At 51.2% G+C, this 14,412-nt stretch overlaps 5 protein-coding genes across 5 annotated transcripts; 3 read left to right on the top strand and 2 right to left on the bottom strand.

The window, feature by feature from the left end:
* Window positions 1-564: 564 nt before the first annotated feature.
* Window positions 565-3,885, top strand: KD926_011740 (putative RNA interference and gene silencing protein (Qde2); the record flags this gene model as incomplete). Its single annotated transcript, XM_053096264.1, has 4 exons — window positions 565-845; window positions 917-2,031; window positions 2,096-2,337; window positions 2,392-3,885. 4 exons carry the CDS (start codon window positions 565-567, stop codon window positions 3,883-3,885), a joined length of 3,132 nt encoding a protein of 1,043 aa, XP_052959750.1.
* A 1,080-nt stretch (window positions 3,886-4,965) lies between these two features.
* On the bottom strand, window positions 4,966-6,573 carry KD926_011739 (uncharacterized protein; the record flags this gene model as incomplete). Its single annotated transcript, XM_053096262.1, has 2 exons — window positions 4,966-6,174; window positions 6,262-6,573. The coding sequence occupies 2 exons, from the start codon at window positions 6,571-6,573 to the stop codon at window positions 4,966-4,968; spliced, it is 1,521 nt and encodes a 506-aa protein (XP_052959749.1).
* Window positions 6,574-8,726: 2,153 nt separating this feature from the next.
* On the bottom strand, window positions 8,727-9,426 carry KD926_011738 (DNA-directed RNA polymerase II subunit RPB7; the record flags this gene model as incomplete). Its single annotated transcript, XM_053096261.1, has 4 exons — window positions 8,727-8,736; window positions 8,803-8,972; window positions 9,031-9,111; window positions 9,178-9,426. The coding sequence occupies 4 exons, from the start codon at window positions 9,424-9,426 to the stop codon at window positions 8,727-8,729; spliced, it is 510 nt and encodes a 169-aa protein (XP_052959748.1).
* A 796-nt stretch (window positions 9,427-10,222) lies between these two features.
* KD926_011737 (2-hydroxy-palmitic acid dioxygenase MPO1) lies at window positions 10,223-10,999 on the top strand (the record flags this gene model as incomplete). Its single annotated transcript, XM_053096260.1, has 3 exons — window positions 10,223-10,255; window positions 10,409-10,468; window positions 10,538-10,999. 3 exons carry the CDS (start codon window positions 10,223-10,225, stop codon window positions 10,997-10,999), a joined length of 555 nt encoding a protein of 184 aa, XP_052959747.1.
* A 1,252-nt stretch (window positions 11,000-12,251) lies between these two features.
* Window positions 12,252-14,395, top strand: KD926_011736 (F1F0 ATP synthase subunit alpha; the record flags this gene model as incomplete). The annotated part of the gene is made up of 5 exons (XM_053096259.1): window positions 12,252-12,323; window positions 12,513-12,682; window positions 12,833-12,889; window positions 12,958-13,078; window positions 13,145-14,395. The coding sequence occupies 5 exons, from the start codon at window positions 12,252-12,254 to the stop codon at window positions 14,393-14,395; spliced, it is 1,671 nt and encodes a 556-aa protein (XP_052959746.1).
* Window positions 14,396-14,412: the final 17 nt, after the last annotated feature.

The following is a 14,412-nucleotide window of genomic DNA, read 5'->3' as shown; positions in this document are numbered from 1 at the left end:
AGAACTGTAAGTATACAACCCTGACAACGCCCGGTCAGGTGAAGTGGTAAATTACTTTCTGGAGCTTCCCGACCAGAACAAACCGATCCACGGAAGACTCCTGCAAAACAAACGGATTTCTCCTCTTCTCTTCCTCTCCATAAAAAGGGCTCTCATGACCTCACAATGAACTTGTAGCCGTATCATTATTATCTATCTATCAACTATCTGCAAACCCCTCCCCCCCCCCCAACCTCTCAGAGCCTCTGCCGTACGACGAGTCACTTACTCTTCTTATGTACTTTCTGGGCTTGCCAGCTCAATCTGCATGCACATCCCTGGCTTTCTTGCAGTCTCTGGCTTGGGTGAATAAAACTCGTCGTTGTGGCATTTGTTTCTCTTCTCCTCGAAATTGGAGAGGTCGGTCTGTACTACTCAGGACCCTCCCCTCAAGCACCCATTCACTCTACTTACTTCTCCACTCACCTCTTCCTAAACAAGCCTCCAACCCACTCTCCCTTCGAAAAATTCTTCTATAACCCATCTTTATCTCTACATTCTTAACTCTAGTAACAACTACCAATCATGTCGGCCCCTAGAGGTCCCTCCCGCGGTCGTGGTCGCGGCGGCGGCGGCGACCGAGGCAGAGGGGGTGGGGATGCACCTGGTGGTCGCGGTGGTCGCGGTGGTGGTCGTGGCGGTGGCCGCGACTCAACCACCAACCTGCCCTTCCGTCAAAACAATCCTAGAGGCGACTACAGAGGCCGTGGTCGCGGTCAGGACTCTGGCTCTCGAGGCGGCCGTGGTGGAGGTCGTGGTGGTGGCCCTCCCAGAGGAGGCTTTACCCAAGGTCCCGTTATTTACTCGTAAGGATTTCCCTCTCTATACACCTTTTTCTATCCCGTTCGAAACCACTAAACTCGTTTCCCATATCTAGTCCTGAGAGGCCTGTGTCTGTCAACCCTCAGGTTGAGAAGACGGAAAATGCAGTTGCCACAGCTCTAAAGACCAAGCAACGCAGTGTCACTAGCTACCCCGATCGACCGGGATACGGCACGCGGGGTACCCCGCTCATGCTCTATGCCAATTATTTCGAGCTTCAGTCGGTTGGCAAGGAGCTGTTCAGGTATTCTGTCGACATTGCAGGCAACGCGTCGCCAACCGGCAGAAAGCTTCGCCAGATAATCAGCCTGCTGATTGAAGAGCGCTTCGGATCGGTGAAAAACAGCATCGTCACGGATTACAAGTCGACCCTGATTTCACACGTGAAACTGGATCTTGACTCCCCTCAATACGATGTCCGCTATCGTAGTGAGCATGAAGACGAGTATCTGGAGAACCCAGACGTTTACCGCACTACCACCCAGTTCACGGGCACGCTCAGCCCTTCCGACCTGCTAGCCTATCTGACCTCTACGAACCCCGCCGCTGCATTCGGCTCCAAGTATGATACCTTACAGGCTATAAACATTGTTCTGGGACATCATCCTAAGACCAACTCGGCAATCACATCGGTTGGCGCCAACAAGCACTTTGGAATTGGCCAAGGGCTTCAAGTGAAGGAAGATCTTGGTAACGGTATTGAGGCTCTGCGAGGGTTTTTCGTCAGTGTACGAACAGCCACCGCTCGTCTTCTCGTGAACGTTCAGGTCAAATATGTGGCATGCTACCAGGCAGCTCCTTTGGGCTTCGTGATCGACAGATTTCGAGGGGGTAGCCGTGACCTGCACAATCTAGGACGTTTCCTCAAACGACTCAGGGTGCGGGTGACCCACATCAAGAAGAAGAACAAGAAGGGCGAAATTGTCCCCAGATTCAAGACTATCAGCAATCTGGCAACGCCGGCTGATGGCAGAAACCTGCCCATGCCCCCAAAGGTATCCAAGTACGGCGCGGGCCCAAGAGATGTTCTGTTTTTTCTGGATGCTCCTGGTCAGCAACCCTCACAGCAGAGCAGCTCTGCGACCCCCAAGGGCAAGGGTAAGAAATCTGTAAAGGCAGGGCCTGCACCGGCCGGGAAATACATAAGCGTGGCCGATTTCTTTAAGCAGCGTAAGTCATTAATACCGAGAGCGCGGTCTCGCTACAAGTGTGCTAGGCTAATATACCATTGCAGATTACGACCTGGACACCAGCTCTAACATGCCGGTCATAAACGTGGGCACGGTGGAGAACCCCAGTTACTTGCCCGTCGAGGCATGTGAGGTTGAGCCCGGTCAGCCTGCTAATTCGAAGCTGACGCCCAATCAAACACGGAACATGTTGAAATTCGCGGTCCGCACGCCTGTAGATAATGCAGAGTCGATAGCCAATCTCGGCAATAGAGTGCTCGCTCTCTCGCCGCCTAACTCTACTTTGGTAAGCCTACTACTAAACATAAGACTCTGACTGGAGACTAACTGCCCACAACAGGGAGACTTTGGAATTAAAGCGGACCTGAATCTGATCAAGGTTCCCGGTCGACTTCTTCCGTGCCCTAACGTCTCGTACAGTGAACCAAAGCTGATCACACCCCAGAACGGTAGCTGGAACATGAGGTCAATCAAATTTTCCACGCCCGGCAGATTGACCTCCTGTTCATATGTCTGGTTCACTGCCCCGGGTAATAGATACTTCCAGGACTCTAAGGCGGTTGAAGCTCATCTTAAAGGGATTATCGGCAAGATGACCCAGATGGGTGTCGTGACAAGAGATATGAGTTTTATTCCTGGGAAGCAGGTGATGCTCGACCGTGACCCTCAAAAAACTCCAAATGAAAAACTGGAGAAGCAGGAGAAGCAGGTTAATCAGGCAATTTCTGAACTTATGGCCACTTCCCCCAAGCCTCAGTTGATCTTTACCGTCTTGCCAGACGCAGACAGCGAGTTATACAACAAGGTCAAGAAGGCATGTGACATCCACTATGGCGTACGCAACGTCAACGTCCTCGCCGATAAACTCAGCGGTGCCAACGACCAGTACTACGCCAACGTCGGTCTTAAAGTCAATCTTAAACTCGGTGGTACTAACCAAACCTTGGAAAAGACCCCGCTGGGCATCATCGGCGAAGGGAAGACGATGCTCGTCGGAATCGACGTCACTCATCCATCTCCCGGCTCTTCTAGAAATGCCCCTAGTGTCGCAGGCATGGTCGCTTCTATTGATTCCTCCCTCGGCCAATGGCCCGCCGAGCTCTGCGTCCAGGCGTCCCGTGAAGAAATGGTCAAAGACTTGGACAACATGCTGAAGGTGCATCTCCATCGCTGGGCCCGAGGCCACAAGAACAACCTTCCCGAAAACCTCATCGTCTACCGGGACGGCGTGTCTGAAGGCCAATATGACATGGTCATCCAGGAAGAGCTGCCCCTTCTCCGGAAAGCCTGTCAGGAAATGTACCCTGCCACCGACACCGCGAAGGGCCTGCCCCGTATTTCAATTCTCATCGTCGGCAAGCGCCACCACACTCGCTTCTACCCCACTGACCCTGGTAATGCCGATAGATCGAGCAACACCAAGAACGGCACCGTCGTCGACCGTGGTGTCACCGAAGCCCGTAACTGGGACTTCTTCCTGCAGGCGCACACGGCCCTCAAGGGGACTGCGCGTCCTGCGCACTACTTCACGGTCTGGGACGAGATCTTCTTCCGCCAAAAGCCAATCCCTCCCTATCAAAATGCCGCAGACGTACTCGAAGCCCTCACTCACCATATGTGCTACCTCTTTGGCCGGGCAACCAAGGCTGTCAGCATCTGCCCGCCCGCGTACTACGCCGACCTGGTGTGTACCCGGGCCCGGTGCTACCTCAGCCACGTCTTCGAGCAAACCCCCACTGGAAGCGTGGCCACCGGCAGCGAACAGAGCTCGCAGGTCCGGGCCTCTGATGTGACGATCCATCCCAATGTGAAAGACACCATGTTTTACATCTAGTTGGGAAAAGTGAGAATCTATCTATCTGTGAGACATCTAGATGTGAGTATGCGAGTATGCATTGATGAAACCGTATCTTTTTACTCATTCTCACGTCAATATCCCATGAATAGTTTATTCTTCACTTGGCTCGTTGTCATCTTTTTGCTTCTCTCTCTTAATATCGTTCCTGCCTGCCTCCTATTCCTACCTACCTAGCCACATCCTTACATATCTCATCCCATCTCATTCCATTTCCCATTTCCCATTTCCCATCCTTATCACCATCATTCTTTGCCATATCGATTATCAATACTCAAATTGGAAACATAAACCCGATTGATTGATTGATTCATTGATTGGTTAGTTCGGATGTATTGGACATGATGATGTACCATGTAAATCATTACATTTGGATGGAGGAGCAAGCGTTGGCTGGTCTATCTACCTAGGTACATATCAGCTCTATATATATGCAGAGAATGTATGCATGCATGCATGTACGCCCTGGGTTTTTTCTGGAGATGGATACCTGTCTATTTCGATGCGTTCTGGTTTTTTTGTGATTTTTTTTGAACCTACAGATTGGCATGCGTCTTGTCTTTATTTCATCTTCATTGTTACTTTATGCAATGCTGGATGTTGTTTCCTGGTTAAGTTTGATGGTTCAATGTCAAATGTCGAAATATCTACCTTTCCTTTCCTTTCCTCGTAAGCCAACCAAGCAAGAGGAATAAATGAAAATGTAAAGCGTACTTCATTATCGTTTGATTTGTACGGATTCATACACAATCCAGTACTCAGTACTGGTTCAGATATCAGAGCTGTCAAACGAGCAAAATGTAAAGAGAAAAGATACAAGGAAACGAAATAAGAGCCAAGCCATAGATGAGACATAAAGAAAATACACCGGTCGACAAGGAAGAGAAAATCCATACAGTATTGGCCATTGCACGCTCACAATATCGCTGTACACATATGGGTTAGTTGGAGATGTCATGAGGCTAGCTTCGTCTAATAGTAAATGGTGAGTAAAAACATCATGTGGGATCTACGTCCAGCTAGAATCTAGGTATCAGCCAAGAGGACGGGATCGGAGATTTATTCGTCACCCATCCCCCAGCTTCTCTCGTTAACCTTGCGCAAGGCACGACGCTGCGGGGGCGGACGCACGAATTTGCTGGGCTGAGGGGATTCGTCATAGGCTTCCCATTGGGATTCCATGTTTTTGAGCGCTTTCTGGCGATCTGCGCCCACAGGCTTCTTGTTTTCGTTGGACTTGCCATCGACAGGAGATTCGTCCGCGGCTGTCCAGTGGCTCTCGAATTCCCTTCCGTTGTGGGCTGATGCAAGCGGGACGTTTTCATTGGATTTATCCTCATCTGCGTCATCATACATATGGTTCTTGTAGAGAGACATGCCTTTGTTTCCGTAGGCTCGGATGTAGCGGGGTTTGTTCTTCTCCTGGTCTTCGCCGTCGCCGGTCAAGTTGAAGTGGGTTTTCGCGTCGCGGCGAGGATGGGCCACATGTTTTTGAAACACGGGCGTGGGCTCAGGCTCGTCGTCGCTCCAGCCAAAATGACGGATTTCCTCGCCACGAGGTTGGCGTTTGGGCTTCTCAGGCGTCGCAAAGTCGTCGAAATCCCAGTGCGGAACATGGCGAGATCCTGGACGCGAGGGCACCTCCTGAACCTCACGCTGGCTGTTGTCTGCTCCGATCTCAAAATGATCGAACCGCTTGGGGTTGGCGCGATAGGCGATCATTGGGTGGCTGCCTTCGGCTGCAACGGTCGCATCGTCATCGAATATGCGCGAGGCTCCAAATTTCCTTCCTGCCCCGGCTTTGGGAGCAACGTTCCTAGACTTGGAAGGCGTCGCGTCAGGGGTATCTTCGTCATCCGGGTCGTCGGCGTGCACGAAGAGTTCATTGTATTCACGCGGCGGAGGCTTCGCGGAGGCAGGGGCACGAGGAGCGCGTACGGCTTCGGCGCGGTCCTTCTCGGGCGACAGCAGTTCGTACAGGGATCCGGCTGCGTGGGGGTCCTTAATATATTTCTTTCCGGGGGAGCCACGTTTACTAGACTCATCACCGTTCTCGGGGTCGTCGTTACTCTGGTTCGTACGGCGCGTAGGGGCAGCAGCCAGCGATGCGGCTGTTTTAATGAAGCGCGTTTGTTCTTTCGCCTCCCGAATGGGCCAGCCGCGACCACGAACACCGATCACCTCGACTTGTTTCAGTAGCGACGCCTGGTCCCAATAGATTCGGATCTGCTGGATTTGGTTCTCAGAGTTGAAATGAACGACATGAAGCTGTCAAATATCGGAAGAGTCAGTCCCCAGAGCAGATCACAGCATGCGTAGCAGGCAGAGGGAGGGGGGTTTTGTTTGTGTACATACCGTGGGGAAAGTCGCGACGCGGTCGGCCAGGAAATTATCATCCAGCGATGGGAGATAGACACCCCCACCAGAGACAAACTCCAAGGTGGTCTCAACGTCCACACACACGGAGTTGTCGCCTTCGATGCCAGCAATGACCTGCTCCGACTTGCGCTTGACAACATGATCTTGCTTGGTGAGGTGAGAGAGCACGGCGTCGGCACCGTCAAACTTGGTCGTGGTGGTGATGTAGCTCACGGAGACATCGGGGGCCAGAGCAGCAGGTCTGGGGCCCACCAGGAATCTCTGATAGATGTCCTTCAAAATGGCCATGGTCGCAGAAGACTAGAGGAGATGTTTATCGGAAACGAATGTGGAAACTGGGGTAGCCAAAGGGAAAGGAGGGGTGGCCAATGAAGAAGTGTGTAAAGACCAGGAGAACACCGGAGATGGGAATGAATGAAATGGTTTTAAAGAAAAGAAAAAAAAACACAAGCAAAGAATCAATCAGTTCATTGGAAAAGGAAGACACGAACCACAGATAAGAAGGCAGAAGTGGCAGTCGCAAGGGGGACAAGACAGGAAGAACCGACGTGAAATTGATGGGCTGCGAATCACATGGGCCGCAGTTGCCTGAGAGACGGGGCAAGCGAGAGGTGAAACACTGGTGCTGCCCATGTCCGCCGCCCCGGGCGATCCTGATATCCCTGAGTCCAGTGCATTATTTCGCTACGGTTCTGATGGTTGCCTAGTGCTGGCCGTGCCTGGAGTATGGATCCGACGTCAAGTTACCCCAGTTGCTGAGGTCTTGACGTCTACTTCCAATTTCCATTCAATCTAACGGTTCCAACCCAGTTTCCCCGTATCACCGATCTTCATATCAACTGCACTATCGGACTAAATATCGATTAGTTCAACCTAATCGGACATGCCAAGATGCGCATTCCTAACTGCGTCTGCTCTTCAATATCACATATCTATCCTTGGTTCCGAACTGTAGAACTGTAGAACTGTAGACCCTCGGTTCTACTCTTCATACTGTCATGCAGAACCAGCAGATTCGACTACTATGTGATATGGCGTCCTACAGATATTCTGTCTGTTCCCTTCCAGCTCATTATTGTTCCAGATTATTCTTCAGAATAGCCATGTGGGCCAGAGAGAACTAGTGCCATGACCGTCAGGATGCCTTCAGTGAGAAATCACTAGTGTAACCACCGGCTCCATGCCATCGGTACCTTGACATGCAGCATATGAAACCAAAGGCGGACAGGGATTCGTATAGAGTGGAAATGGAATCTTCTTCCCTAGGCTTCTTTCAAATGTGTATAACCGTCAATCGGCGATTGCTTATACTAATTTAACGAACTTTAGAACGAATCACCACTGAACACCCTAATTGTATCCTTAGCCCTTAGGCTTTGACCTCCAGCGAAAAGGAATAGAAATATCACCGAGCCTCTACTTCCTCAATCGGTGATTTAGTAATAATCAAAAGGTTATCTCAACTTCAATTGGTAGTGTATCTAGTCCAAATGCTTCTGGACAGAAAAGAAATGATTGAGCCATGGATCACACGCTATACCCTCCTTATTCCAAGCTACTCCCGCGCTAATGAATACCAAGATAGGATTCTGCTGCTTTGTCTTTGTCCTCAAGTAATAGTTATCCAATGCTCAGCATTTCCAGCAACAAAGCTACACTGCAATCTCAGTATATTGTCTTCCTCTAAGATAACAGACATGCCCACCGCCCTTCTTGACTTGGCCGTTGATAGGAATGGTTAGACACGTTATACTTCATACGAGAGGGTTGATAGATAGGAGAGCTGTACGTTCGCATAGAGCATCATCAGGCGTGCATACGGTAGGGACTAATATGTGCGCTTCCAGCTCTTATCTAGTAATCATATGTTCCTGCAAGCAGGGCCAGAGGATTGTTCGTGGAGGCTTCCCAAGTAGTGAGATCTATGTAATTGATAACTCAAGCTATTCTATGGGGGTTATGGAATAAGTTATCTCCCTACCTAGTAGATATGGCTCAGACATATCGAAAATTCGAGATTCAATTCCCAACCATCCCATGCTCGCATCGTCAGAATAGCTAGATCAATGTGAATTCTATCTTTATTTTTTCAAGTCTGCATCAGACATCTTTTGGGGGTCATTCACTCTCATTCTGCGAGGGATTAAGGAAAACATGCCTTTCTGCTCCATGGAAGATGTTCGTTTCATGGGCTCGTACCTTCAAGGGATATCTGCTGATCAACCCATGAACATAATCGCATCTTTCTAGGGACCAGAGGCTTTTCGCATCCAACCCTTCATAAGGGGCAGGAGTTCCAGCAAAAAAGGGAAAAGAAAAAGAAAAGGCTTCTTAAATGTTTACCGGTGGTATTATTGGTATAAATCGTGAAAAATGTGTTGGGCAACCTCTGCTGTTTGTCCTCTTGTCCTTTTGTGATTTCATTGCTCGTCGACATTGTTTTACAATGGTCTGCAGTGGGGGAAACACATTAGCGGGGTCTCTTGGGTAGTGCCATTAAGCATAGCAAAGACTCACCCTAGGAAATCCTCCTTGATGGTACCGATGGCATTGATGGCCGCCACATCCGGCTTGACACCGAGAATCTTGAGTCGCAGACTGGTCCCCTTTTCGATAACTTGATCGGCATGATCCGTATACTGGGGAGGTATCGTGTTCGGCTCCCACTTGATATCGGAGGGGACATTCTTGGGGGTTCTGTTAGCATGGGAAATCGGCTAGTCACCTGCAGTTGATGAAGCATACTTTCCGCGCAATGAAAACCGACAATGGGCCTGCCAATGTGAAAATTCCGGTGGGTTTGACAGAGGTAACTATGGCATCGACCTGCCGAGCTCTGGGTCAGCATTCGAGGGCACTTGGTATTGCCAACCTCCCGGAACATAGTCATACCGTCTCCCCTCGGAAAGGCTTCCAGATAATCGCGCGGTATTTGATAGTGTATTCTGCCTGTCCGCCGCTTGGAAGTACCCTCCCTTCGCCAATATCGACCATATCCATGACACAGATCACAAAGTGATCACCTGTGCATCGTCCTTCCTCCTCCTCGTTCAATCGGTTGATCAGGTATTCTCGCACATTGGGCCCGAAGTAGGACGGATGCAGCGTGATAACTTTGGTTTCTTCTTTGAGGAAGAACATGGCGCAAGGCTTCGCGGCGACACGAATCGGGTCAAAGGCGGGGAGGATATTCTGGTCGCAAGCTAGATATCTGGTGGGATTCGCACTCGAGATTGCTGGCTGAAAGTGGCTCTTAGAATGTGAAGACCGGGTGCAAGGAGATTTTTGTTTCAGGCGAAAGAGTTGTGACTGCGAAAAGGAGAATACCGAACAAATACGAACAGGTTCAATTCACGCCCATTAACAGAGCTTCACGGCTCATGACCAAACAAGAAGCAGAAAAAATTGCCCCGAAGAGAAAGCGCACAGTTGCTAGAAAAGAATGTAGTAGGGTTAGTATATAGTGAATTCACTGCCTGTGAAGAAGGGCAGGGGCAAAGAGCTGGGTATATACAAGCAAATCGACTCGAGGCAGACAATGATGACGGCCCATGTCTGATCAGCACAAGCTGCAGTCAGTCACATGACCTGGATAGCCTGAGGGCGGTGTTTGTTACATGACAGTACCATACCTGTCCAACGCCCACGGGCGGCTGCATACGACTGCATAACTCGTTATCAGAATACATTATCCTCGGTCTCTGGCCATTTGCACATGACGTCTGTGCCAGAGCAAATGCCTCGTCGCCTCAGCGCAGATAAAATGCCTGCCCTCTCCACCTCTTGGCTGGCCTGATCTGGCAATACTTCTTGCTGTATGAATTTGTAACGGTGGTCGGTAAAATAGTTCGAAAGGTCTTTTTCATTGTTTAGGTCCATCCAGACGGCCAGCTTCGTCTTCTCTTTCTTTGAGACAGCCAACCAAACAGAAATCGACATGGCTTTGAACTTGGAAAGGCAGCTTCTCTTTGTGAGTTCTTTCGTCTCACTCGATGGATGAGAATAACATATCATGATCACCCTTGGACACCTGCTTACTTTTCCAGTACGGCGCCTACCATAATAATCCTGTAAATCTCTTTGTACCCCCCTATGACCGACCGTTGTCACTCATGGCCTTTAGGTAAACATTGCCATCCATATCACCTGTGTGCCAATCCTCTTATTTACGGGCATTGCGCTGGTATGTTTTTGCCTTTGTCTTCGCCAAATTCTACTTAGGAGAGATATTGACGATAATCGATTCCATCAGGCATCCAACTCCCCCGCTCTCTTTAATGTCCCCGATGTCCTACGCTTCGAAAATCTCCCGGCTAATGTCGGAACGATTGGCGCGTTGATCTATGCCACATTTTATATCCTCTTGGAACCCGTCGCCGGTGCCCTTGTCGCGCCGTTCCTGCTCGGAGGCGCCGCATTCGCCAACCATCTCCTCATCACATACGGGCCCAGCATGAACTACTGGTTTGGGGGTATCCATATCGCGTCGTGGTTGGTGCAGTTCGTCGGCCATGGAGTCTTCGAAGGACGGGCACCCGCGCTGCTGGACAATTTGGTTCAGGCCCTCCTCCTGGCTCCTCTGTTCGTCTGGATGGAGATTCTGTTTTTCTTCGGATACCGCCCGGAACTGAAGGCCCGATACGACGAGAGCGTCAACAAGCAAATCGCGACGTTCCGGGAGCAGAAGAAAAACAAGGATGCCGCGAAGCAGTAGACCTTCGAAGGCATCTGCGCGTCGCGAAGAGACTGTCCTCCACTGGCATTTTCAAACCATAGTTACCTAATGAGCCTGTTATGGGGGGCAGATTCTTCCACTGGTTGAGCAAGTTGTGGTTGTTGGATCTAAATGATTTCGCGAGGAGTTGTTGAGTTGAATTCGGTGTGAATTTTTTTTTTTTTTTAAGTTGCTTGTCATTGTCATTGTTGGTTGTTGATTTGGTGATGTATATGCACAGCGGACTGCTAGGTACTGGATTTAGCGATTTGGTGTTACGTAATGCAGCATTCGTACAGCTTGAGCTGTCCCGAGAGTCGAGTAGATGGCGCTTACGGTGACGGAGGGACCGAGCAGAAGGGAGCTAAGGAACCGGTGTATTTGATATAAATAAACATGGAGGTCGGAGGACGGAGAAAAACACACGAGCAAGATATTAAATCGGAATGGAATTCTTCACCGCACGAACGACGATATCCACCTGGGGTGTACACCGTCAACACCCTGATATATATTATGAGCTACCTACACCGTACCGACGATCGAGTACGTAGAGAGGAGAAAATAGACAATAGTATCACAATATAATTTGACCATTACCAAAAGAGAATGTATAACATAAATAAAATTAGAATCAAGAAGTCATCAACTATGCAAGCCCATTTCAAGTCTCAACAGCACGGTCTCCAGTCCAGAAAGAAGTGCTGTTGCCGTGACGAAAATGGGCGGCACTGAGTCAGCAGGCTAAACCAATGACCAGGACGGAGGATCCGCAGATCCGAGAAATTACAACTAGCGAAAACTGAGATTGCCAGGTGGCCCGCAGGAAGCCAGGGAAGGGAGAAAAGAGGGATAGCCGGAGAAAACCAAACCGAGCCCAGCACCTCCACTCCTGTCGACTTTCCCACCCCCCATCACCCAGGCGAAAATAGAGTGTAAGAAAAGCGAGAAAAGCGTAGAGATCATATCGATCAGACTCTAAAAATTAGCTGGACGCTCGGTCGAGCTGTAGTCGTGGAAACCGACACCCGCAGAAAGGGCGGGTTGGCAGTCCCGTGAGCGCACTAGGGCGGCTTCGGAGGTTGCTGAGGCTCGGCAAACTAGGCTTAGTGCCGTTCTGAGATTCCTCCCAACCCCGACGACAAAGCTCTCCTTCCATCCATCCACAATCCTCTCTCCTCTCTCCTCCTCCCCCCAATTACATCTCTCCTTCAGAGAAACCACTCTCCCACTCCTCTGAACCCCCATCACAATGTTCAGAAACGCTTTGCGGCAGTCCAGCCGCACCGTCGCGGCCGCCTCTGCCACCGGCCGGATCGCTTCGGTGAGTCTCATCCCTGCCCAGGTCGTCGCCATCTCGTCGCCCATCTCGTCAATTCCGCGGCTGCCATCCGAGAAGTCATCTCAATGAGGCCTCGAATGGCTTGCTCATCCATCGCAATACATCTTACCTCCCTTTCACGCGTTGTGGTTGTCGTGGTCGGTCGTTGACAAATTCTGCGTCTCTCTACAGGTCCGCGCGGCTGTTCCCGGCCCCCTCTCCGGTGCTTCCAAGCAGGTCCGTACCTACGCTGCTGAGGCCAAGGCTGCTCCCACCGAGGTTTCTTCCATCCTTGAGCAGAGAATCCGTGGTGTTCAGGAGGAGGCCGGCCTTGCTGAGACTGGTCGTGTCCTTTCCGTCGGGTACGTGACCGCTTTTACCCCAGTTGAAAAATTCGAGCACGGCTACGGCATCATCAAAATCATCGAAAAAAATCATCTCCAACCACGACGTCATGGATTGTTTTGGCCTCTGCAACAGGCTCCAATTGACTAACTTGATTACTTGAATAGTGATGGTATTGCTCGTGTCCATGGCATGACCAACGTCCAGGCTGAGGAGCTGGTCGAGTACGTATCCCTAATGATATCACATTTGTCCCATAGTGATGAACCTAGCGTGACTGACGGATGAAAAGGTTCGCCTCCGGTGTTAAGGGTATGTGCATGAACTTGGAAGCCGGCCAGGTCGGTGTCGTGCTTTTCGGTTCCGACCGTCTCGTCAAGGAGGGTGAGACCGTCAAGCGTACTGGAGAGATTGTAGGTTTCTCCCTTTTTGGAAACAATTTACCCCCTTCGAAATTTAACGCTAAACTCGAATCCTAGGTTGATGTCCCCGTCGGCCCTGAGCTTCTCGGCCGTGTCGTCGATGCTCTGGGTAACCCCATTGACGGCAAGGGTCCCACCAACACCAAGGCCAAGAGCCGTGCTCAGCTCAAGGCCCCTGGTATCCTGCCCCGTCGCTCCGTCAACCAGCCCGTCCAGACTGGTATGAAGTGTGTCGACTCCATGGTGCCCATTGGCCGTGGTCAGCGTGAGTTGATCATTGGTGACCGTCAGACCGGTAAGACCGCTGTCGCCCTTGACGCCATGCTCAACCAGAAGCGTTGGAACAGCACCTCCGACGAGACCAAGAAGCTTTACTGCATCTACGTCGCCGTCGGTCAGAAGCGTTCCACCGTCGCTCAGCTCGTCAAGACCCTCGAGGAGAACGACGCCATGAAGTACTCCATCGTCGTTGCTGCTACTGCCTCCGAGGCTGCTCCTCTGCAGTACCTTGCTCCCTTCACTGGCTGTGCCATGGGTGAGTGGTTCCGTGACAACGGCCGTCACGCCGTTATCATCTACGACGATCTGTCCAAGCAGGCCGTCGCCTACCGTCAGATGTCCCTGCTGCTTCGTCGTCCCCCCGGTCGTGAGGCCTACCCCGGTGACGTTTTCTACCTCCACTCTCGTCTCCTTGAGCGCGCCGCCAAGATGAACGACAAGCACGGTGGTGGTTCCCTTACCGCTCTGCCCATCATTGAGACCCAGGGTGGTGATGTGTCTGCCTACATTCCCACCAACGTCATCTCCATTACCGACGGTCAGATCTTCTTGGAGTCCGAGCTCTTCTACAAGGGTATCCGTCCCGCCATTAACGTCGGTCTGTCCGTCTCCCGTGTCGGTTCCGCCGCCCAGGTCAAGGCCATGAAGCAGGTCGCTGGTTCCCTGAAGCTTTTCTTGGCCCAGTACCGTGAGGTCGCCGCTTTCGCTCAGTTCGGTTCCGATCTCGATGCCACCACCAAGCAGACCCTCAACCGTGGTGAGCGTCTCACCGAGCTGCTCAAGCAGAAGCAGTACTCCCCCATGGCCGTCTCCGACATGGTTCCCCTGATCTTCGCCGGTGTCAACGGTTTCCTTGACCAGGTCCCCGTCGCCAAGATCCTCCAGTGGGAGGCCGATATCCTCGCTCACCTCAAGAGCAACCACCCCGAGATCCAGGAGACCATCGAGAAGGAGGGCCAGGTCTCCAAGGAGCTCGAGAACCAGCTCCGTGAGGTCATCGGTGCCTTCAACAAGTCTTTCAACGCATAGGTGAGCAAAAGGCAACT

This window comes from Aspergillus affinis (assembly GCF_023601865.1).
Source record: "Aspergillus affinis strain CMG 70 chromosome Unknown NODE_9_length_501208_cov_87_169129, whole genome shotgun sequence".
NCBI lineage: Eukaryota > Fungi > Ascomycota > Eurotiomycetes > Eurotiales > Aspergillaceae > Aspergillus > Aspergillus affinis.
This window is presented reverse-complemented; position numbering and strand designations above follow the sequence as displayed.